The sequence below is a fragment of the Epinephelus fuscoguttatus genome, linkage group LG9 (assembly GCF_011397635.1).
Source record: "Epinephelus fuscoguttatus linkage group LG9, E.fuscoguttatus.final_Chr_v1".
In the NCBI taxonomy this organism is placed as follows: domain Eukaryota; kingdom Metazoa; phylum Chordata; class Actinopteri; order Perciformes; family Serranidae; genus Epinephelus; species Epinephelus fuscoguttatus.
The window spans coordinates 30,744,829-30,766,120 of record NC_064760.1 but is presented as its reverse complement, the minus strand read 5'-3'; the positions used below and the strand labels follow the sequence as shown (position 1 = coordinate 30,766,120).

General features: G+C 41.1%; 1 protein-coding gene across 2 annotated transcripts; it reads left to right on the top strand.

The window, feature by feature from the left end:
- The first annotated feature begins 4,836 nt into the window (after positions 1-4,836).
- On the top strand, positions 4,837-20,733 carry clint1a (clathrin interactor 1a). 2 transcript variants are annotated; one of them, XM_049585684.1, is made up of 12 exons: positions 4,837-5,006; positions 8,768-8,872; positions 9,813-9,909; positions 11,922-12,030; positions 12,494-12,658; positions 12,781-12,964; positions 13,292-13,511; positions 13,615-13,699; positions 14,335-14,400; positions 14,907-15,214; positions 18,009-18,219; positions 18,318-20,733. In XM_049585684.1, the coding sequence occupies exons 1-12, from the start codon at positions 4,966-4,968 to the stop codon at positions 18,623-18,625; spliced, it is 1,899 nt and encodes a 632-aa protein (XP_049441641.1). In that variant the 5' UTR covers positions 4,837-4,965; the 3' UTR covers positions 18,626-20,733. The 2 variants fall into 2 exon arrangements, with proteins under 2 accessions (XP_049441641.1, XP_049441640.1); XM_049585683.1 differs by having other exon boundaries at positions 14,904-15,214.
- The last annotated feature ends 559 nt before the right edge of the window (positions 20,734-21,292 follow it).

The window sequence follows — 21,292 nt, the reverse complement described above, 5'->3', positions numbered from 1 at the left end:
CAGGAGGAAAGCTGGGCCCCATGCGAGTGACTCCACAGATCAGAACCTCTTCTGTGGGCACAGAGATGGGCGGGATCGTTAATTCATAGCTAATGTGCAAAACAAAGAACATTGTTTTCTAATGACATTGTAAAACTGCAAAGAAAAAAACGTGCAGAGTGTTTCAAGAGATTGGAAGCACATGTTCGCAGAGAAAGAATAATAGCGGAGCTGTAGAAGTCTTTTTTGTGCACATTCCCAAGTCGAGATGATGTTTCTGACCACATTTGTCATGGGAACTTCTGCCATGTAAACACACAGCCTCGACCCCCAGCGGTCAAACTGACTGACACACACACACACTCGCATGTGTACAGACACTGAACACACTCACCCCCATGTGCAACGCTCCAGTACCAGAGAAGTCAGAGTGCCCCCTAGTGCTGCTTTTGTTACAATTACATCATGTTTATCTGGCTTACTTTTTCATCTCCTTCAACTCAAAAGTTGTTAGTGACAACTTGGTCTCAGTAGACCAAATTGACGATCAACCGAAGAGCAAGATGATGAATGGAACGCAGTTATAAAATATGAAGTATCAAGGAAAGGCTGACATTTTTTTCCATATCTAAAGAGAGAATATGGGTCTACATGATTTCCTACAGAGAATGTTTTTGCCTCTTTCTTTCTGAATATTTAAGCCGTGCAAAACAAAAACAAACTCAAAAGCTTTGACACCACAGTTTAACTGCATAAATATTGTTTAAGATTATATTTTTACAATTAAATTTCTGCCAGCTCCATTTTTTTCTGGAGTGCATAGTATGCCATATTGTATTTAAAACACACACACACACACACACACACACACACACACACACACCTGCATTCACACACACACACACACGTATCCTATACATCAGTGTACAGAATTCTGATCTTTAAGGACACAGGGGTTTTTCAATCAAAGCTTTGATTGAATACTTTGCCATCCTCAGCACTCACACACTCACAAATACACACACATTGTTGACAGAGAGTGTCTTGAGCAACATCATTTACCACTTAGGCCCCTCCCAGAGGACCGTGCCATTCTTAATGCGTGGCAGATAGGTTGATAGCTCTGGTTTCTGTCGAGAAGTGCATGTCAATCAACAGCTTGCGTCAACGTCACTGAGGCAAAGTGTTTCTGAAAGATCTTTTTACTGAGTGCCTTTCTATCCATCCTCCTCCAACCCACACACTCGCACAGAAACACACTCACACATGCACAAACACACACACACATACACTCACAGCCATTTCCATCTCAGCAATCACTTCTCCCGGAGTTCTCCTCTTCGGACGTGTAACAGTAATTGAGGTTGCTCCCTTGGGTGCAGTGCATTCTGGGCTGTTAAGTGCTGTTTCTTGTTGTTTTTTTCTCAAATGGGTTGTATTTTGGCTATTGTGTTGTTTCTTCCTGCTCTCCTATAGAAGTGTAAGCCGTGGGCCATATTTACACGTATCATTAGAGAATAGAGACCCTGTTGGATGTAGGGCATCTGAGGGCGTATCTTGCCCACTGGAATATGAATCAATACGACAAACAGTCTTAATACTTTTTGTTTACGCCCAGTCACAGGAGAATTAAAAAAAAATTCAAGGTGGAAAAAAATCGTTCAATTCTTCCTTTACAGAAATTAACAATGGATTACCAATTTCTTCTCACTCATAAGTCGACTGTGCCTATTTAAGATGATGCTCAGGCAGTCAAGGGTGTTCAGTTGTTATGCTGACCTCCCTGCTCACCACATCAGGCCTGGCTTGAGTACACCCTACGACCTTTCTGCGCGTTGATGACGTTGTCTGTCCAGAAGAGGGAGTGATTGATCTGGATTGACACAAACAGCCAGTGCCTTGCCTGGCCTGTCACACAGCATCACTGGGTCACTGTAGCATGCCTGAATGCCAGATGAGGAGGGATGGAGAACACACAGGGTGGTGACCTGCTGATGAGGATGTAGGCCACAGTTTTGAGGAAGCTGGAATACATTTGGACAAAAGGAACAGGTTTCACAATAGAGTACTGTTAGCAATGTGAAGTGTGAAGTGAAAGCCAAAAATGTCATTTCAAAATGGAAACGAATATAAGTGAGGGTAAAACATCGGAAAAGTGTTTGTTTTGGATAATAAAGCCCAACCAATTAGATTTTTAAACACATTACATACATTGAATGGGATCCTGTTAAAAAAATTCCAAGAAAAAAAGTCAGGTACCAACAAGAAAAAGAAACAAAATGATTACAAAAAATGACAAAAAAGAGCACACTGACACACCCACAGATCTACCTTAACAAAACAACTAAGAGGAGACATAAAATTACTATGAAAAGGGGAAGAACAACCAAAAAGAGACTCAAATTGACCAAAAAAGACACAAAATAATCACAAAATGATGCAGAACAAACAAAAGGGGCAACAAAATGATTACAGTGACACAAAATTACCAAAAAAGACAAATAACATTTTTTAAAAAAAACACAAAATTTAGGCAAAAACATGAAATAACTACAACAAAAAGAAACCACAAAGTTTGTGTGTGTGTTTCCAATCCTATGTAGAAGAGGAGGTGGGGCCTTTTATATGTCTGTGCCCAGGGGCCCATTGTCTCATAATACGCCCATTAATATCAGTCATACTCAACTGAATACATGGACACTAGAAACAACAATATATATCAAGAATTATATATATATATATATATATATATATATATACAGTACAGGCCAAAAGTTTGGACACACCTTCTCATTCAATGCGTTTTCTTTATTTTCATGACTATTTACATTGTAGATTCTCACTGAAGGCATCAAAACTATGAATGAACACATGTGGAGTTATGTACTTAATAAAAAAAGGTGAAATAACTGAAAACATGTTTTATATTCTAGTTTCTTCAAAATAGCCACCCTTTGCTCTGATTACTGCTTTGCACACTCTTGGCATTCTCTCCATGAGCTTCAAGAGGTAGTCACCTGAAATGGTTTTCCAACAGTCTTGAAGGAGTTCCCAGAGGTGTTTAGCGCTTGTTGGCCCCTTTGCCTTCACTCTGCGGTCCAGCTCACCCCAAACCATCTCGATTGGGTTCAGGTCCGGTGACTGTGGAGGCCAGGTCATCTGCCGCAGCACTCCATCACTCTCCTTCTTGGTCAAATAGCCCTTACACAGCCTGGAGGTGTGTTTGGGGTCATTGTCCTGTTGAAAAATAAATGATCGTCCAACTAAACGCAAACCGGATGGGATGGCATGTCGCTGCAGGATGCTGTGGTAGCCATGCTGGTTCAGTGTGCCTTCAATTTTGAATAAATCCCCAACAGTGTCACCAGCAAAACACCCCACACCATCACACCTCCTCCTCCATGCTTCACAGTGGGAACCAGGCATGTGGAATCCATCCGTTCACCTTTTCTGCGTCTCACAAAGACACGGCGGTTGGAACCAAAGATCTCAAATTTGGACTCATCAGACCAAAGCACAGATTTCCACTGGTCTAATGTCCATTCCTTGTGTTTCTTGGCCCAAACAAATCTCTTCTGCTTGTTGCCTCTCCTTAGCAGTGGTTTCCTAGCAGCTATTTGACCATGAAGGCCTGATTCGCGCAGTCTCCTCTTAACAGTTGTTCTAGAGATGGGTCTGCTGCTAGAACTCTGTGTGGCATTCATCTGGTCTGTGATCTGAGCTGCTGTTAACTTGCGATTTCTGAGGCTGGTGACTCGGATGAACTTATCCTCAGAAGCAGAGGTGACTCTTGGTCTTCCTTTCCTGGGTCGGTCCTCATGTGTGCCAGTTTCGTTGTAGTGTTTGATGGTTTTTGCGACTCCACTTGGGGACACATTTAAAGTTTTTGCAATTTTCCGGACTGACTGACCTTCATTTCTTAAAGTAATGATGGCCACTCGTTTTTCTTTAGTTAGCTGATTGGTTCTTGCCATAATATGAATTTTAACAGTTGTCCAATAGGGCTGTCGGCTGTGTATTAACCTGACTTCTGCACAACACAACTGATGGTCCCAACCCCATTGATAAAGCAAGAAATTCCACTAGGCACACCTGTGAAGTGGAAACCATTTCAGGTGACTACCTCTTGAAGCTCATGGAGAGAATGCCAAGAGTGTGCAAAGCAGTAATCAGAGCAAAGGGTGGCTATTTTGAAGAAACTAGAATATAAAACATGTTTTCAGTTATTTCACCTTTTTTTGTTAAGTGCATAACTCCACATGTGTTCATTCATAGTTTTGATGCCTTCAGTGAGAATCTACAATGTAAATAGTCATGAAAATAAAGAAAACGCATTGAATGAGAAGGTGTGTCCAAACTTTTGGCCTGTACTGTATATATATATATATATATATATATATATATATATATATATATATATATATATATATGCAAAACTACATTTTGACTGCCTCTTGGCTCAGAGAGAGGTAGTATTGTTGGACTACTTTTTCCAACAAGGATACATATTGGCTGTATGAACTGGGCTCTCAGGATATCTAAGTTTTTAAATCCTTAAAATCTAGATTTTTTTCTAACCCAGTCTACCCCCATGGATCCTGGATGGGATTGTAGTGGTTTTGGAAATGAAGAACAGTTTAATCACACTCCTCTTCAGCTCCTCTCGCCATAATTGTTGTATAGCCTATTTGTGTACCGAGTTGAAAGCTGTTTGTTTCTCCATTTGAGTGTACTTACATTATCAAAGGTGGTGCCCGGACACTAATTAGAAACTACAACTCCAATGCTGCTTTACGCAATTCTGTGACGTGACAGCGGCATTTCCCGTAGTAACCTTGCCTGTCCGCCTGCTGGTGCGTTTGCGCCTCCTGTCTTGAGAGTGAGGTGAAGAAGAGTTTACTTTCAGAGAGTTCAAGGTTTGGTTTCGGTGTTCGTGTGGAGTAAAGGGTTTTGTCGAGGCAGAAAGCCCATTTTCACGGAGCCAAGATGTTGAACATGTGGAAGGTTAGGGAGTTGGTTGACAAAGCGTAAGTATCACACAGCTGCATTACGTCTATTTCGTGTTATTTGTGCTCGTAGTTTACCTGTTTGAAAGAGACACGTACCCAAAACTTTGACGTCACGTCACTCGAACAAGTTAGCTAGCCCGTATGCTACTAGCAAGATAGTTAGCTGACTTTGACAAATACTGTTTGTCTCAAGTATGAGTGCCTCTTCTTTGTCACCGTTGTTTTTTGCGAAGGCTTTCAGTTAGCGTGGGATAACGTTAGCAGTGTACTGAGGTCACTTTAGCTTGTTGTTTGTGCGGTTTGTCCGACAGTCCGAAGCTAACTCACTTAGCAGACAAGCTAGCTAATTACCTAGCCTGCTGGCTAGGCAGCTAGCCGAGCCAGCTAAGCTAGTTTGACAGCTCTTGAGCTGATTAATCTGCGGGGAGTGTTTATCTAATGATAAAAGCTAACCGTTATACGTTAACGCACATAATCGTACAGCCGTTTTTAGCTACGGCTGTGTGGAAGTAAATACAGAACTTCATTGATTGTAGAAATGTGTTACTCCCCGGCATGATTGTTATGGCACTTGTAGCTAAATTACACCTAGTGTTACAGTAGCCAGACTGTACATTAATTCAGTTGTTAAACTTCAAGCTAAACCACGTGGCTGGATTACTTCACAGCCAAATTGTTTTGTTTGTCTTATATCCTAGACCGCTTGTCAGGTGGAACTAGTCAACGTTAGTAGGACAAAATAAAGTAAGAGTTGTCAAAGTGTCTGACGTACTGTTTCACAATACTGTCAAATATAAACACATCTGTTGGCTGCTATTTCTTTAATCAACTGCTGCAGCGACTATCAAGCCTTGAAATCTTTGTTATATCACTACACACGGTAAAACTGTGTAACAGCAAAGAACAACAACATAAACAACAGTGCTACAACAGTGCACTTATTAATCAGTGACTAGTGATCCTGTAGTGTTTTGCAACTTGTTGGTGGATGTCCAGCTGCTAGATAAAGTTCAAGGATTTTATTTTACTTCAATTTTACACATTTGTTACTGTTTACCTTCCCACCAGGTTTGACTGGGAAGAAGAGGGAGTTTGGCAGGCAGAATGTAAAGAAAGTGACCATAAGCATGTAACATATGTACACTGCTTGTGCATGTGTCAGATGTGCGAGTCTTTGCATACTTTAATGGCTGTGTCAGTCCATTACTGCATGGCCGGCAGCAGTAATGTAGTGCCTGAAATTATCTACCAGCCGGCACTCAACTTGAGCAACACCTTGGGGATAGTGCGTCTTTTGTTCTGCTTTGGACTCTGGTTTACTTTTAGCCACTAACTAAATGTGAGCATGCTGCTGTGTACTGTAGGGTTGTGGTAGACTATTGCTCAATTATTTCTCCCGTCAAGGCTTTCATGGCTAATTTCGCAGACCCAAACAACAGGGTGTTTTTTTAAGTCCACCCAAGAAGGCATTCCTGCTGAATGCACTTGTCTCCCTGGAGTGTGACCTCTTGGAACATGGATTACTTTCATGAGAGAGAGAGAGAGAGAGGGGAGCAAACCAAGAGCGAGAAAGAAGGAAGGGTTTGCATTTTTAAGATTAAAGGGATGGGAGTTTCCATGTTTCTTTTCCTCCTGGTTTCTTTGAAATCAAGGGTGATGAAAGCGCTTGTTTTGTGACATTCAGATATCGTCACTTTATGTATCAACTTAAATTGTAAATGATTTACTTTACGGGTTAACTTAGTTGTGAGTCATTCACACTAACATTGTGGCATAATGCACCATTTCCTGTTGTATGATTAAGGTGAGGTTTTTGCTGAGGCAGGATATGCTAGCAAATGTTTCAAATAGGTCTTGCAACAATTGAAAGCAACATGTATTGTATGAAGAATAAGATACAGTTGGGTTAATGAGTAACAGACAGCAAGGGAAAATTTCTGACATGCAGCACTACAGCAGTCTAACGGAAATCTGCTTATTCTGGCACTGTGAGAGAGTATCACAACTTCCGTTTTATCTGGCCGATATCTAGGACAGGAGCCACGAACAGATAAGATGTTGCATCATTACATTATATCCTCTTGTGTTTTGAGTGTCATTCATGCAAGCATGAAACACTGTGCACTACTGGTAGCTAGAGAGACTCAGGATACTTACATTTAGGAACACAGCACACAAAATGATCAAAGAGACTAAAAACTACATGAACCCTCATCTAAAAATGATGAATACTTTATTAAACAAAGTAGTTTTTGGAACTAAAGTGTTTAACATGAAGAATATTGCCATCAGAATTCAGTTTGATAGAGGACGAGGCTTGATGTCTGTCCAGGATCTTTTACGTTAAGCTAATGTAACCCATCATCCAAATTCGAGCTGATTTTTATCAGGTTCAAAAAAGCACCTGGCATGGTCATTTTCAAATAATTTTTTTGGCACAGACTACATTTTTACAAAAGAGAGTATGTTGTCAGAGTGGTAACCATACCCTGCAGCTTGCAATAGTAGCACAGCCTTTCTCCATAACCACAGAGAGGGTGTATCTCCACCCATCAATTCAATGCTGCTTTTTCAGGCTCTGTACATTTTATTGCTGATGTGGCAGTAGCGAGGGAGGGATGACGAGACGCAGGGTTCAAATGTTTTGCCTCACTTCGTTTTGGCCAAAGCTGTGACAGGGCTCATTTAATTATTTGGAATAAGTTGCCTGTTTTTTTAAATGTAGATTATATTTTTGTAGTTCTTAAAGAAACTTCATATTCACGCTAATAGACTAAAAATGAAAATGCCCCAAGGTCACTGGGCACAGAAAATGTTGTGGCTATATATGCTACACATACTCTTAGATCACGGCATTGGATGTAAACATACTGCTCCCCAAGCAGCAAGAATTTTCCAGATAAGCAGTTTGTCCAGTCATTGCTAAATATATATATACCAGATAACAGATTTATTAAATCTCTTTTCACAAATAATAGGTAGTCCAATTGAGATTCAGAGTCTCTTTTACAATGGCGCCCTGTAGAGACAATAATGTACCATAAATGGTCATATATCCTTTTTCTTTCTAGAATATCCTTTGCCTTGGAAATCCTTTGTTTTTTCTTTACACCTTTTATGACATACCCCCATTGTTTGCTGGCTGTGACAATTGTAGACCCACTAACAGAAGCTTACATTTATGTAGTCTGATCTGAACAGAATAGATACAGGCCAAAGTTTGAGTTTCCTTAGTTTGTTGTATATAATCATTCTCAATGTGTTCACAGGCTGCAAAACCCACTAACCTTGTTGAACAAGCTCTCTAGTTAGTTTGCCTGATATTATTAGAGAGCCACCTTATGTATTGCCAGTTTCTTCCTATTTTAGTTCCCTTTTTCTTTTCTAGTTTCTGACAGTGTCAACAAGCAAGAGCTCATGCACAGTGAGCGGAGCCCTGTGTCACGCAGTGCCATTCGAGGTCTCAATTGTTGTGTTCATATTGAACGCAGAACTGCATTTGCTTGTTTAGTATCCTATTTTTGGTTTTGACAAGTGGTTACATTCAGAGCACACACGCACACACACACACGCACACAAGCACTCCCTATTGTCCCATTCTCATTCTGTTTAGCCTCTACAAGGACAAGTGGATGGGCGTGGCTGTAATAAGAGTAGTTTTCATCTATTGTTGCCTATGTTGTTAGTTGCCATTGAGGCCACATATTTTGAACTGAAATGCCAAATGCCATGTAGACACGAATAATGGAGTTATGTTGTTTTATTATCCTCCTGTATAGAACCAACGTGGTGATGAACTACTCAGAGGTGGAGTCTAAAGTCAGAGAGGCTACCAATGATGATCCCTGGGGACCTTCAGGACAGCTGATGAGTGAAATCTCAAGGTAAGGATAATTTGTAGTGTTGTGCATTATGTCCTGCTGAAACCAACAAGGTTATTTGTACCTAAAATCAAACCATAGACAGATGATCTTTAAGCCCTTTTCAACTGCAGGGACTTTTGCAGGGACATTTTTTAGGAAATGTACCTCCATTTTGACCATAGGAACATATTTTAAGCTTTGGTTTTCGGGCCCTGCCCACAAAAGTCTCTGTTTCCAAGGTAGTAGTTTTTCTGCCAGCCAGAAGCTACTGTACCACTGTTGGCAGTACTGAACACAAGCCTCACAACTGCTACAAGACATACAGCACTCATTCAGACTGCTGTAATCAGTATTCAGGCAGAAATAGGAATCTTAAAATGTTCCATTGTTGTTGTTGACGTTTAAACACTATTGGCTTTTGATGCCGACTAGAGACAGTGTGAAACTAAGTGTGAGATTAAAACATAACTTTGTAATTGTGGTTACATACTTCAGCAGAAAAGGAACTAGACAAACAGATAAGATCTTTGCTGCTTTGGAAATAGTACCGACCTTTAGGTGTTTTTCAGATTTCCTTTCCACCTCAGCACATCTCTTTCCCTTCTTTAATTCAGACATGACAGTAAAGTACAATTACAAACAAAACAATGACTTGTTGTTGTCTTGTTGCATGCAAAGTGACATATGGTGATGAACGCCACTTTTAGATCTTTTATTGGTCTGATTTGCTTAATTCTTGCAGTTCTTTGGACTCAGGGGATGCACAAACACAGATATACTAAGGGAACCTGTAGCTCCTTCAATACTTCCTGAGTTTAGTTCCTGGGCCTCCTTAGTAAAAAAGGTTGAAACAGACTAACTGGTCCGATTTTTGGTTGCCATATATTGGGAATTTAAACTCTTGTTGCCAAAAGGACGGTTTCTCCCTCTCTAATTTGTTTGTGAATGTTTCTGTAATCAGAGCCACCTTCATGTATGAGCAGTTTCCAGAGGTGATGAACATGCTGTGGACCCGCATGCTAAGGGATAACAAGAAGAACTGGCGGAGAGTCTACAAGGTCTGCCTCAGTACTGTTGCAACATCATACATACATACAGTACAGGCCAAAAGTTTGGACACACCTTCTCATTCAGTGCGTTTTCTTTATTTTTATGACTATTTACATTGTAGATTCTCACTGAAGGCATCAAAACTATGAATGAACACATGTGGAGTTATGTACTTAACAAAAAAAGGTGAAATAACTGAAAACATGTTTTATATTCTAGTTTCTTCAAAATAGCCACCCTTTGCTCTGATTACTGCTTTGCACACTCTTGGCATTCTCTCCATGAGCTTCAAGAGGTAGTCACCTGAAATGGTTTTCCAGCAGTCTTGAAGGAGTTCCCAGAGGTGTTTAGCACTTGTTGGCCCCTTTGCCTTCACTCTGCGGTCCAGCTCACCCCAAACCATCTCGATTGGGTTCAGGTCCGGTGACTGTGGAGGCCAGGTCATCTGCCGCAGCACTCCATCACTCTCCTTCTTGGTCAAATAGCCCTTACACAGCCTGGAGGTGTGTTTGGGGTCATTGTCCTGTTGAAAAATAAATGATCGTCCAACTAAACGCAAACCGGATGGGATGGCGTGTCAATTTTGAATAAATCCCCAACAGTGTCACCAGCAAAACACCCCCACACCATCACACCTCCTCCTCCATGCTTCACAGTGGGAACCAGGCATGTGGAATCCATCCGTTCACCTTTTCTGCGTCTCACAAAGACACGCGGTTGGAACCAAAGATCTCAAATTTGGACTCATCAGACCAAAGCACAGATTTCCACTGGTCTAATGTCCATTCCTTGTGTTTCTTGGCCCAAACAAATCTCTTCTGCTTGTTGCCTCTCCTTAGCAGTGGTTTCCTAGCAGCTATTTGACCATGAAGGCCTGATTCGCACAGTCTCCTCTTAACAGTTGTTCTAGAGATGGGTCTGCTGCTAGAACTCTGTGTGGCATTCATCTGGTCTGTGATCTGAGCTGCTGTTAACTTGCGATTTCTGAGGCTGGTGACTCGGATGAACTTATCCTCAGAAGCAGAGGTGACTCTTGGTCTTCCTTTCCTGGGTCGGTCCTCATGTGTGCCAGTTTCGTTGTAGCGCTTGATGGTTTTTGCGACTCCACTTGGGGACACATTTAAAGTTTTGCAATTTTCCGGACTGACTGACCTTCATTTCTTAAAGTAATGATGGCCACTCGTTTTTCTTTAGTTAGCTGATTGGTTCTTGCCATAATATGAATTTTAACAGTTGTCCAATAGGGCTGTCGGCTGTGTATTAACCTGACTTCTGCACAACACAACTGATGGTCCCAACCCCATTGATAAAGCAAGAAATTCCACTAATTAACCCTGATAAGGCACACCTGTGAAGTGGAAACCATTTCAGGTGACTACCTCTTGAAGCTCATGGAGAGAATGCCAAGAGTGTGCAAAGCAGTAATCAGAGCAAAGGGTGGCTATTTTGAAGAAACTAGAATATAAAACATGTTTTCAGTTATTTCACCTTTTTTTGTTAAGTACATAACTCCACATGTGTTCATTCATAGTTTTGATGCCTTCAGTGAGAATCTACAATGTAAATAGTCATGAAAATAAAGAAAATGCATTGAATGAGAAGGTGTGTCCAAACTTTTGGCCTGTACTGTACATACATACACACACAGATGCTTAATTATGACACAGAGCTGAACACCTAAGCACTAAATACAGTTTTGATTTGACCTAAAACTTCGGACCAGACCCAACTCAAACAAACATGGCTTCAAATTGGAGCCCTTACAAAATAAGCCATCTTTTAATTTCAATGTCAAACGTTTTACTCATTACTTACAGACAGGAATAATATATTTAAATAATTCACATAACAAAAATATTTGGCCTTGAATGGAAACACTTAGATACCTCAGATTGTTACCATGTGATCCTGTTCATGGAAGAGAAATCACAGCTTGAACAGGTCAGCTTGACTCCATCAAGATTCTGTTAATAATTCAAGTCTCAAACATTCTTTGCTCTGTTGTGTGTCTCTATCTCAGTCCCTGTTACTGCTGGCCCATCTAATCAGGAATGGATCAGAGAGGGTTGTTACCAGTGCCAGAGAACATCTGTATGACCTCAGATCATTAGAAAGCTACCACTTTGTAGGTAAGTTGTCATTCTGGTCTTCCCTCTGTATCTATTCTGTCCTGTATACCATATTTTTCTTCACATGTAAGACGAGTAGTACCTAAGAATACTTGCTAAAGAAAAAACACTTTGCCTTTTCCATTTTGCTTTGATGCAGTGAGGCGCTCTCTACACCTTAGTATTGTAGTGTTTAGTATTTATTCACAATAGCTTCAGTGTGAGCTGTAATGAAGGGACAGAGGCCCTAAGCACTGCTTAGTCCACAAACCCTTAAACCACACACTGCTCTAAAGCTGCTTTCACTCTTCCCAACCATGTGTGTATTTGAGATGTAGCTCACAAACTAAAAAAGGTATTGCTGGTGTGCGCCTGTGTGCGTTTGTGTGTGCATGTGTGGTTTCATTACATTGTTAACACAAGAAGTTGCTAATTCAATAATTATATTAATGTCAATGTTTCTGTGTCTCCTCACTGTCTCTAGATGAGAATGGGAAGGACCAAGGTGTGAATGTGCGTCACAAGGTGAAGGAGCTGGTAGACTTTGTCCAGGATGACGACAGGCTTAGGGAAGAAAGGAAAAAGTCCAAGAAGATGAAAGATAAATACATTGGAGTATCCTCAGACAGTATGGGATACAGGGGTTACTGTAAGTCATAGGTTGAGTTATATAAATGGACTGATAATAAACAAAAACATTTGGGCTTAATTCATGTCCTCTTTTTCTTCCTTCTATTTGCTTTTCCACCTCCTTCAATTCCTCCCCTCCAGCGGGAGACAGGTACGACTCCAGCGACAGCCGGGGAAAGTGGGACGACGACTGGGAGAGAAATAAAGGACAATTCCCCTTCAGCGAGAAACTGGGAGAGATCAGCGACAAAATCGGCAGCACCATTGACGATACTATAAACAGATTCAGGAAGAAGGACAGAGACGACTCACCAGATCGATTCAGGTTGGAGACAGCAGTTGTTGTAAATGTTAATTAAAAGGCACAAACCATGTTCCAAATATTAAGAAATGAGAAGCCCCCAGCACCAAAAGTCAAAATAGAGATATGAATCTTGCCTTCACTCTAAATCGGTTTTCTGAACCTGTCAAAGGCCCTTTATTCACAACGAATATATCTATAGATAAAAACAATCCTTCCTTCAGAACATGGTTTGCATCTTATTGATTTATTTATTTGTCCCTTGACAGATGTTAGTAGTATGTTCAAAGAAAACCTTATCTGTATCCTCACATAAGTAGTTGTCTTACCTGAGTTCTCCTGTCTCCTTAGTGACAATGAAGAGGACCGGGGTCGCTCGTCTCACAATGGCCAGTCAGGGAAAGAATTCAAAGATGAAGAGGAGACTGTAACCACCAAGAGTGTACACATAGTCCAAGCAACAGAGACCACAGCAACACGGAAGAGAGGAGGGGTCCCGTCTAAGAAAGTAGACTTGGGGGCTGCAGCCAACTACACAGGAGATAGTAGCCCATCCACTACCACCAAACAGGTAGTAAGAGCATATCTAAACATATAAGATCAAACTTTATTGATAAGCGTACAGTTAGGCATGGACTGAGTCCTGATCTTTCTGTAAATGCTCTTTGTTCCAGCCCCAGCCAGCAGCTTCCCAGCCCAGCACTGCCCTAGCTGACCTACTAATGGTGGACACAACACCGAGCCAGCCTGCTGCCACAGGTATAATGTCACTAACTTCATGTAATACCCTGACACTTTGTGAACTGCACTTGTTGTTGCTGTTTTACAAGAAGTTGGCTGAGAAGATTTGGATCAATTTCTATGCTGAAACCACAAAAACGCAACTGATACCAGACATGTTCTGCATAGCTTAGCACCTTAGGGAAACAGCTGGTCTCTGCCCAAACTGAAAAACACGCCTTCCAATAGCCTCTAAGATATTTTATTTACATGTTGTATATTCTTAGCAAACAAGCGAGGCACCAGCAAATCAAGAATAACCTTTTTGTTCCACGATACAACACTGTAGAAAACAGGAAAGTCCACAGTGACTGCAGGACTAGAGTCTGCAGCGAGGCTGCCCAGCTGCTGATGCTAGCTTCAGATTTTGGGGACAGCAGGGGGAGGGAGTTGATGTATAGGAACTAAGTGCACCAGATGTTTTTGGAGCAGTCCCTGGTGAATGGAGAGGGCGGGAGCATTGAACAGATGTTGGTCTTCTCCACCTATCCACTGCCACCACCCCTCCCCTCCCTCCTACACGTCTGACACTGAAGGAATGCTAACTATGGTGGAATGACACCTGGAGCTCACTTGTTTAAAATTGATGTGTTTATGTCTGTTTCTTAATGCAGACCTGATGAGTGGATTTGCTGACTTTTCCTCACCTGCTGCCTCTGTCGGCCTCTCCTCTGGATCGGGTTGGTTTCAAGACTTTTGTTTTTTCTTCTTTTTGTTAGTGTGTGCATGTGTGTGCGCTGTGCTGTTGCAGCCATACTGCTAGAATATTCAGAGAGATGCTGGGAGGAAGCCCTGGCCATATGGAGCCTGCTACCTGCTCTGCATAACAAGAACAGACACACATCAACTCCTGTTATGGATGACAAGGAGACAGGGACAGAGGAAGAAGTTGGGTGGGGGTGGAGGGAGCTGAGAGAGATTGAGAGGAGGGATAGAGACAACAAGCAGGGCCAGTTCAATGAAAATTTAAAACGTGGCACCAGTGGTCACTGAGAATGCCCTGGATAAAGCCAGACTGGCCTCACTGAAGACTCAAGTGCTTATTCTTGATTGCTATGACAGGTTCAAATGTGCTTGAGTGACTTTTGTTTGTAGCATCCTGCAATTATTTACACAGCTCACAATACAAACATCACTGTTTGGATGGCAAATACAGACATTCACGCAACTGTCTTTTTTGCAGCAGCAGCACCTTCCTCGAGCAGCAATGGAGACTTCGGAGAGTGGAATGCCTTCCCTGGAGGTCAGATACCAGCATCCGCTCAGACCGTTGACACCAGCGGAAGTGACCTTTTTGGAGCCATGACAGGTCCTACCACTGCCGCTGCTCTTGCCCCCGCCCCAGTCGCAGCTTCAGGCCCAGGTCCTGCCTCAGCAGACCTGTTTGACTTGATGGGGCCAGCTCAGTCCCTCACCTCCTCCCAGAGCCTTAACTTTAGCATGAGCAGCACACAGAGCATGAGCACCACAATCCTGCCCCAGTCTGTGTCACAGGTATGCATGATTGCACTCATACCCACACGCATCCTTTCTTAATAATTTATTGATATACATATCATTACAAGACTCTTGAAGGGGGCTTAAATTATACAGGTGGAGACAAAATATCCTCTGGAAAATAACGATACACTTTATGACAGAACGATGCATTTTAGTGATTTTAAAAAAAAAAAAAAAATTACAGATGTATGTGTTGGCGTATATATTTCAGACAGTATTTAAAAAATACAATATATAATTTGGATAAAAACACTTCAGGATAGAGATCTGTCTTACTTTTGATACATTTACAGTCACATATTAGTAAAAATAAAAGCGATGACTTCCAGCATACTTAATATAGAAGTCCATGGTATAGGTTGGCAGTCTGAAAAGCATCCGAGGCACTCTCACTGTTGGTGAACATCCTTTGTTAATAAATGGATAACCAAGAGAATCGGTATAAAATGCACTGGGGACAGGTGCTTACTTTAAGAGGTCATGTGACATGAGTCACATGGCACATTAGCACCACTTGAAAGACATGACAGTGAAAATAACAGAGACAATAGCTGTGTCTCAATTCAGGGACTGCAGCCTTTGAAGCCTTAGCGGTCAACGACGGCCACATCCCTTGAAGACTGCATCAGCCAAACAGAACGGTTTCTGAAATGGGACAGTCTGCGAAGGATTTCCTAATTGCATCATCAGTTGTTGTCGCTCTAACCTGTTGGCATTCCATAACAATTATAACAATATAATTTCAATAACATTTCATAACACCTAGCAACCAGCTGCGCTTGACGAAAGAAGGAGTAAGCTAGTAAGTTATTTATCCCTAAATCATGGACCCAGAGATTGTTGTTATATTTCTTTTCTTAATTTAATACTTGAGGAGGTGATTTGATTTAATATATTTCAGGCTGATGGAGGACCATTTTCAGATAAACTTAATAAATTAAGATTGTTTAAGCTGTGTGCTTTTAGCTAATAGTAATGTTGACAACAGTTAACTGTTAGCTAGTTAACAACTGCTAATTTTCACCGGTGCGGGATGCATCATAGGATAGGGTGGGCCACGAAGGACATCCTCCAAATTCTGGAGGATTTGATAGAGCCTTCGCGCTTTTTTGACGCAATCGGTCTTCAAATGCAGCCTTCGAAGACTGCAGCCCCTAAATTGAGACACGGGTTATGTGAACATATACACTGACTGACTGACATATATAATTTTTAAAAAAAAAATAGAATTGCAAAAATCAAATTAAGGTCACAATGACAATGAAAGTGAAACACAGTGATAATGAATTAAGAGCTAATATATACTTTAACATGTATTGGATTTTTTTGTCAGATTGTCCTTTAATTTTATTTAGATTTTTTTTTTTTTGTTTCTTTCATTTCATGTGTGACTTTGTTACAGTATATTTTAGCTCTTATTTCATTTATGCTCTTTCAGTTTGACCATAATTTCATAATTTTTGTTTGTGATTCAGCTTCTTTTTCTGCTATCATATACTGTATGTCAGTCAGTCAGTCATGGTATATGTTTACATTTTTTCTGTGTATCTTCACTGTCATGTCTTTCAAGGTTTTTTCTGCAAGTGGGCACTACTAACATGCCATATGACTCATGTCACCTCTTGATGAGCTTTCTCTTGATGATTTGTACTTAGAAATCAGAGTGTCTCAGCTGCTTTTCAGACAGCCAACCGACGCCATGGACCTTTACATTAAGTAAGCTTAATTAAGTAAGCTTGACAGTCATTCTTAAAAAAAAAAATCTCATTTGTCTACTTGCCCTATCCTTGAAGATCATCTGATTTCTTTATTTTTTTTACAGTCACCAACACCTAGATTCTTGACCATCTTGGCCCAGTGCAGCACTCCCTATTTTCTGTCCAGCCAAATATTAGTATTGGCCCAAGAAAATTACTCTGGTTCTAGATACAAATTGTACTGTCATCAGTTTAGAACATTGTTTAAGCCAATGTTGGGTGCCATTTTTACATTAAAATTGATGTTTATAATCTTCTCACCCCAGGCTTGTTAATTTGGCCTTGGCCATTGAATGTGAATGCTATGAGTAATATACTGGCATATACAAGTAAAGACAAAAACCCTTTAACCATTTTATGCCTATGCGTAGGCTGCAAATATGTTGGCAAACAATGAAAGTAATTTTATACTTAGAGTAGCGTTCCAGTCCAGAATTTAAAAGACTTGACACGTTTACTCCTGCTTTGTGCTGCTTGTGGACCACATGAGTCAGTATGCCTGTGTGATAAAGACGTACCTCGTGTGATTGAAAGATGGAGGACAGGCATGATGGTGGAGGGTTAACATGCAGCCTCACCAGATGCTCATCTCCCCCAGAGACCGCCCACTAACCACCCACTCCTCCTGTTACTGACACACAGAATGAGAAGAATCAGTTTTGAGTTACAAAAACATTAAAAACCCAACAAGAGCCTCTGGATGTCTACTGTATTTCCATGTTAAAAGGTTGTTGACCTAAAAAAACTCATTCTTTGTTGCACTGGGAAGACGCCCACCGCTCCCTTTTACTCTAGTTACTTTAGATGGTAGGTTTTAATGAGCTCAGAAAGAGACAGTAGCAGATTTCTCTGACGGTATCGAGGTTAAGTGGGGGTTTAAGGCCTTGAATCAGAGAAGGAACTGTATCTTTTCATCATGTATTTCAGTATTGGAGCTGTTACGTATCTCATCACTGCATATTTCCGTGATTTTTAGCGTGGCTCATCTCCTTCTCTAAAATTGTATCTGTGCTTGTCTTTGTCTTTGCCAGCCGCTCCCGAACATGGGGGGTCCTCTACAACCGCAGTCTGCGCAGCCCCTCCAGCCTGTGCAGCAGGGAGTGGCCTCTCAGGGTGCCGGAGCCAAAGCAGCCCTCCCCTCCACTTGGTCTGACCCCTCAGTTAACATCAGCCTGGACTTCCTGGGCCCAGGCATGCAGCCACCCAAGCAAAGCCAGCCCACCCTCAATACCCTCCAACACGGTGAGAGTAATGGTAGCTCTCCGTCAAAGCACCCCATCAATCAAAAATGATTTAAAATTTGGCACGTTTATTTATTTCATTTGTTCTGTCATTTCCAGGCAACCCGGCACCTGCCAACATGCTCTCCCAGGGATTTTCTGGTATGAGCCTTGGACCTACAACAGTCAGACCGCCTGCAAATCCTATGATGCACCCTGGTGCTGGCATGGGAATGGGAATGGGCATGGGAATGGGGATGGCCCCCAACCCGAGCATGATGGGCATGGGCATGAACATGGGGATGCCACAGCCAGGTATGACCATGGGGATGCCCAGTGCTATGGGAATGGGAATGGCAATGAACCCTTCAATGGTCGCACAGCCCAAACTCGACGCATTTGCTGACTTCGGCAACTTTGGAAAGTGATAGAGCGGGAGAGCAAAGATCATCTGGTGGAGTGGTGTTGGTCTCTCTCTCTCTCTATCTCTCCGTCCATTGGTGAAGGATTGTTACGAGCTGCAAACAAAGAGTACTTGAATAATGTCAACTATCACAATACCAACACCCTGCAATCTCGTCTTCTTTTTTTGTTTTTTTATAAAAGAAATGCCGTGTACTGATATGGATCTAAATGAATGTTTGTGTTGTTTGAACCAATGGTCTGTCTGGTCTTGGGTGACAGTCTGACACACACTGATGTCAGTGTGCCCTGTTGGTTTTGTGTGACTCAGTGAGAAGAAGGAAGAGTGTGCCACCAAGAGAATGTCAGAGGGGATGTGCTTTTTATAACCTCAATCAAGTGAAATCACCAGAATAGCAAAAAAAAATCAGTAGCTGCATTTTTTTTTTTTGTGTGTGTGGAGATTATTTTGCTGAATAAGTTTGAATAACATGATCAGCCATTTTAACTTTCTAATGTACATTTAAGAATGTTGTTACCTCTTTTTTTTGTCATTGCTCTTCCTTTGACCTGTAAATAGAAATCTGGAGCCCTTTACAAATAAGTTATGAAGTTCCTATATGAGAGGCAGTGACAGTGTGTATCATACAGACCAAATCTGATATGAATCAAGACCCACAACAACAAAGCACATTGACACCTTCTATTTGTACATAAGCGTCCACACGCTCCAGATGTGACCTGTCAGTGCTATAGTTTAAGTAATGAACGAGTGTTTGAAGTGAAGGCTGTTAATTAATTTGAGGGGTTTCTTCCCTCAACAGACCATCATTTGTGGCCTTTCTTATTGCTATATATATATAAATATATCTATATATTTTACTTATGAAGTATATTATAATCAGTTTGCATCCAAATGAGATAATCAGTAGGTAGAAAAAGCCTCGCACAGGGGTCGTGGGTTCTTTATTACAGCAGAGTGCCTGAAAGACGTTTGCCTTTTCTCTTCAGTTAACCTCTTTGAAGGAACCAATGTGACTGTGCAGTGTTGGACAGCTACCAAAACGGAGCTTCTCTACCACGTACAAACATCTTGTGTTTGTACTAATGCCTCAAGCCAAGCGTACTGTCTGTGATATCAGATGCAATCGTTAAAAATCACTTCACTTCTGTGTTGTTTGTCCCACGCACACTTTTATGGTTCCGCTCTATTCAGGTCAGCGATAACTTCAGGGCTCAGAAAAACACACAGGATGAAAACATACTGAGCTCAACTTTAACTCAACACCTTCAAGTGTTGATGCAGACTGTTATTGCATCATGCATCCATCTGTTATGTGTTAAATATCCAGCAGTGCATTTCAGTAAATGCTGCCCTCTCACCTTCCATCTTTTTTTTCGTTTTTGCACATTAAAAACAGCAACTTTGAAAAATAGTGTTTCTGTCATAGCCGTCATCAGTGAAAGTATGTTTTGCAACTTATCAGGAATATTGTAAGAGGAAGCACTTTTACCAGTTGGGATGCAGTTTATACACACCCAGTACTTTATGGTGGTTGGATGAAGACGTGTTGTAATGAACAATTCCATTCAGCTGTACGCCCGCTAGATGTACAAAACATTGCTCTTCTGTGGTTCAAGTGCCTGTCCGTGGTTGCCTCCTGACCCTTGTAATGAGCGATAAATAAATCTCGGCTGCCTGGCATTTTTGTCATGTCAACAATTAAATAAATAATTCACTGACCAGAGGAGAAGGCAGTGGATGCTGCAGCCCCCCAAGAGGATTGAAGTTGTGCTTTCCTGCTCTCCCAAGGGCTCAAGAGGCGGAGCACACTAACACATAGTAGCCTTGTGTCGGAGTCTGAAGCATTAAAATGACCAAAATCTGTTTGCTGTTTTTTTTTTTGTTTTTTTTTCCTAAAATATATCAGTAGAGGTTTTATTCATTTTGTTTTCTACTTCATATTGTTTTGATCTTCTCTAAAAAAAAAATGGGATTGTTACTGAAACACTAGCATATGCAAATGTACAAAAAAAAGGAAATCCTTTGAGAAAATTAAATTTTGCATTATTCCCATTTTGATTTGATTTACACATCGATTCTTTATCTACAACATTAAACAGTTGATTGAAATTTGTTAATGGTGTGTGTTATTTGGTGCGCTGTGTCATTAGCCTCATTCAAAAGAGCTTCAAGCAGCAAAAGTGGAGGCACCGCACTCGACTTTGAAATTGCATTTAGCTAATGCGAGTTTGTTAACTTCGGGGTAATAAAGAGAGGTCTTTGATAAACACGCATATTGACAATTTATTAATAAGGCAGGGAGACAGGAGAATAAATGGAGGGAAACTAACAATACAGCCAATAAATGAGTATGATGGATACCAAATCCATAAGTTGCAAGCATCTAATATATATCACAGTGCATGTTAGGGCGGCAGCTAACAATTACTTTCTTTGTAGATTAATCTGTAAATTGTTTTCTTGTTGAGTTGCTCAGTCTATAAAATGTCAAAAAATGGTCAATCAGTGTTTCCAAAAGCCCAGGATGATGTCCACAAACCAAAGATTTTTAGTTTACTGTCACAGGGGAGCAAAGAAACCAGGAACATTTAAGAGGCTGGAATCAGAATATTTTGACTTTTTTTTTCTTTAAAAAAAAAATTACTTGCCAAATAATAGTTGACAACTA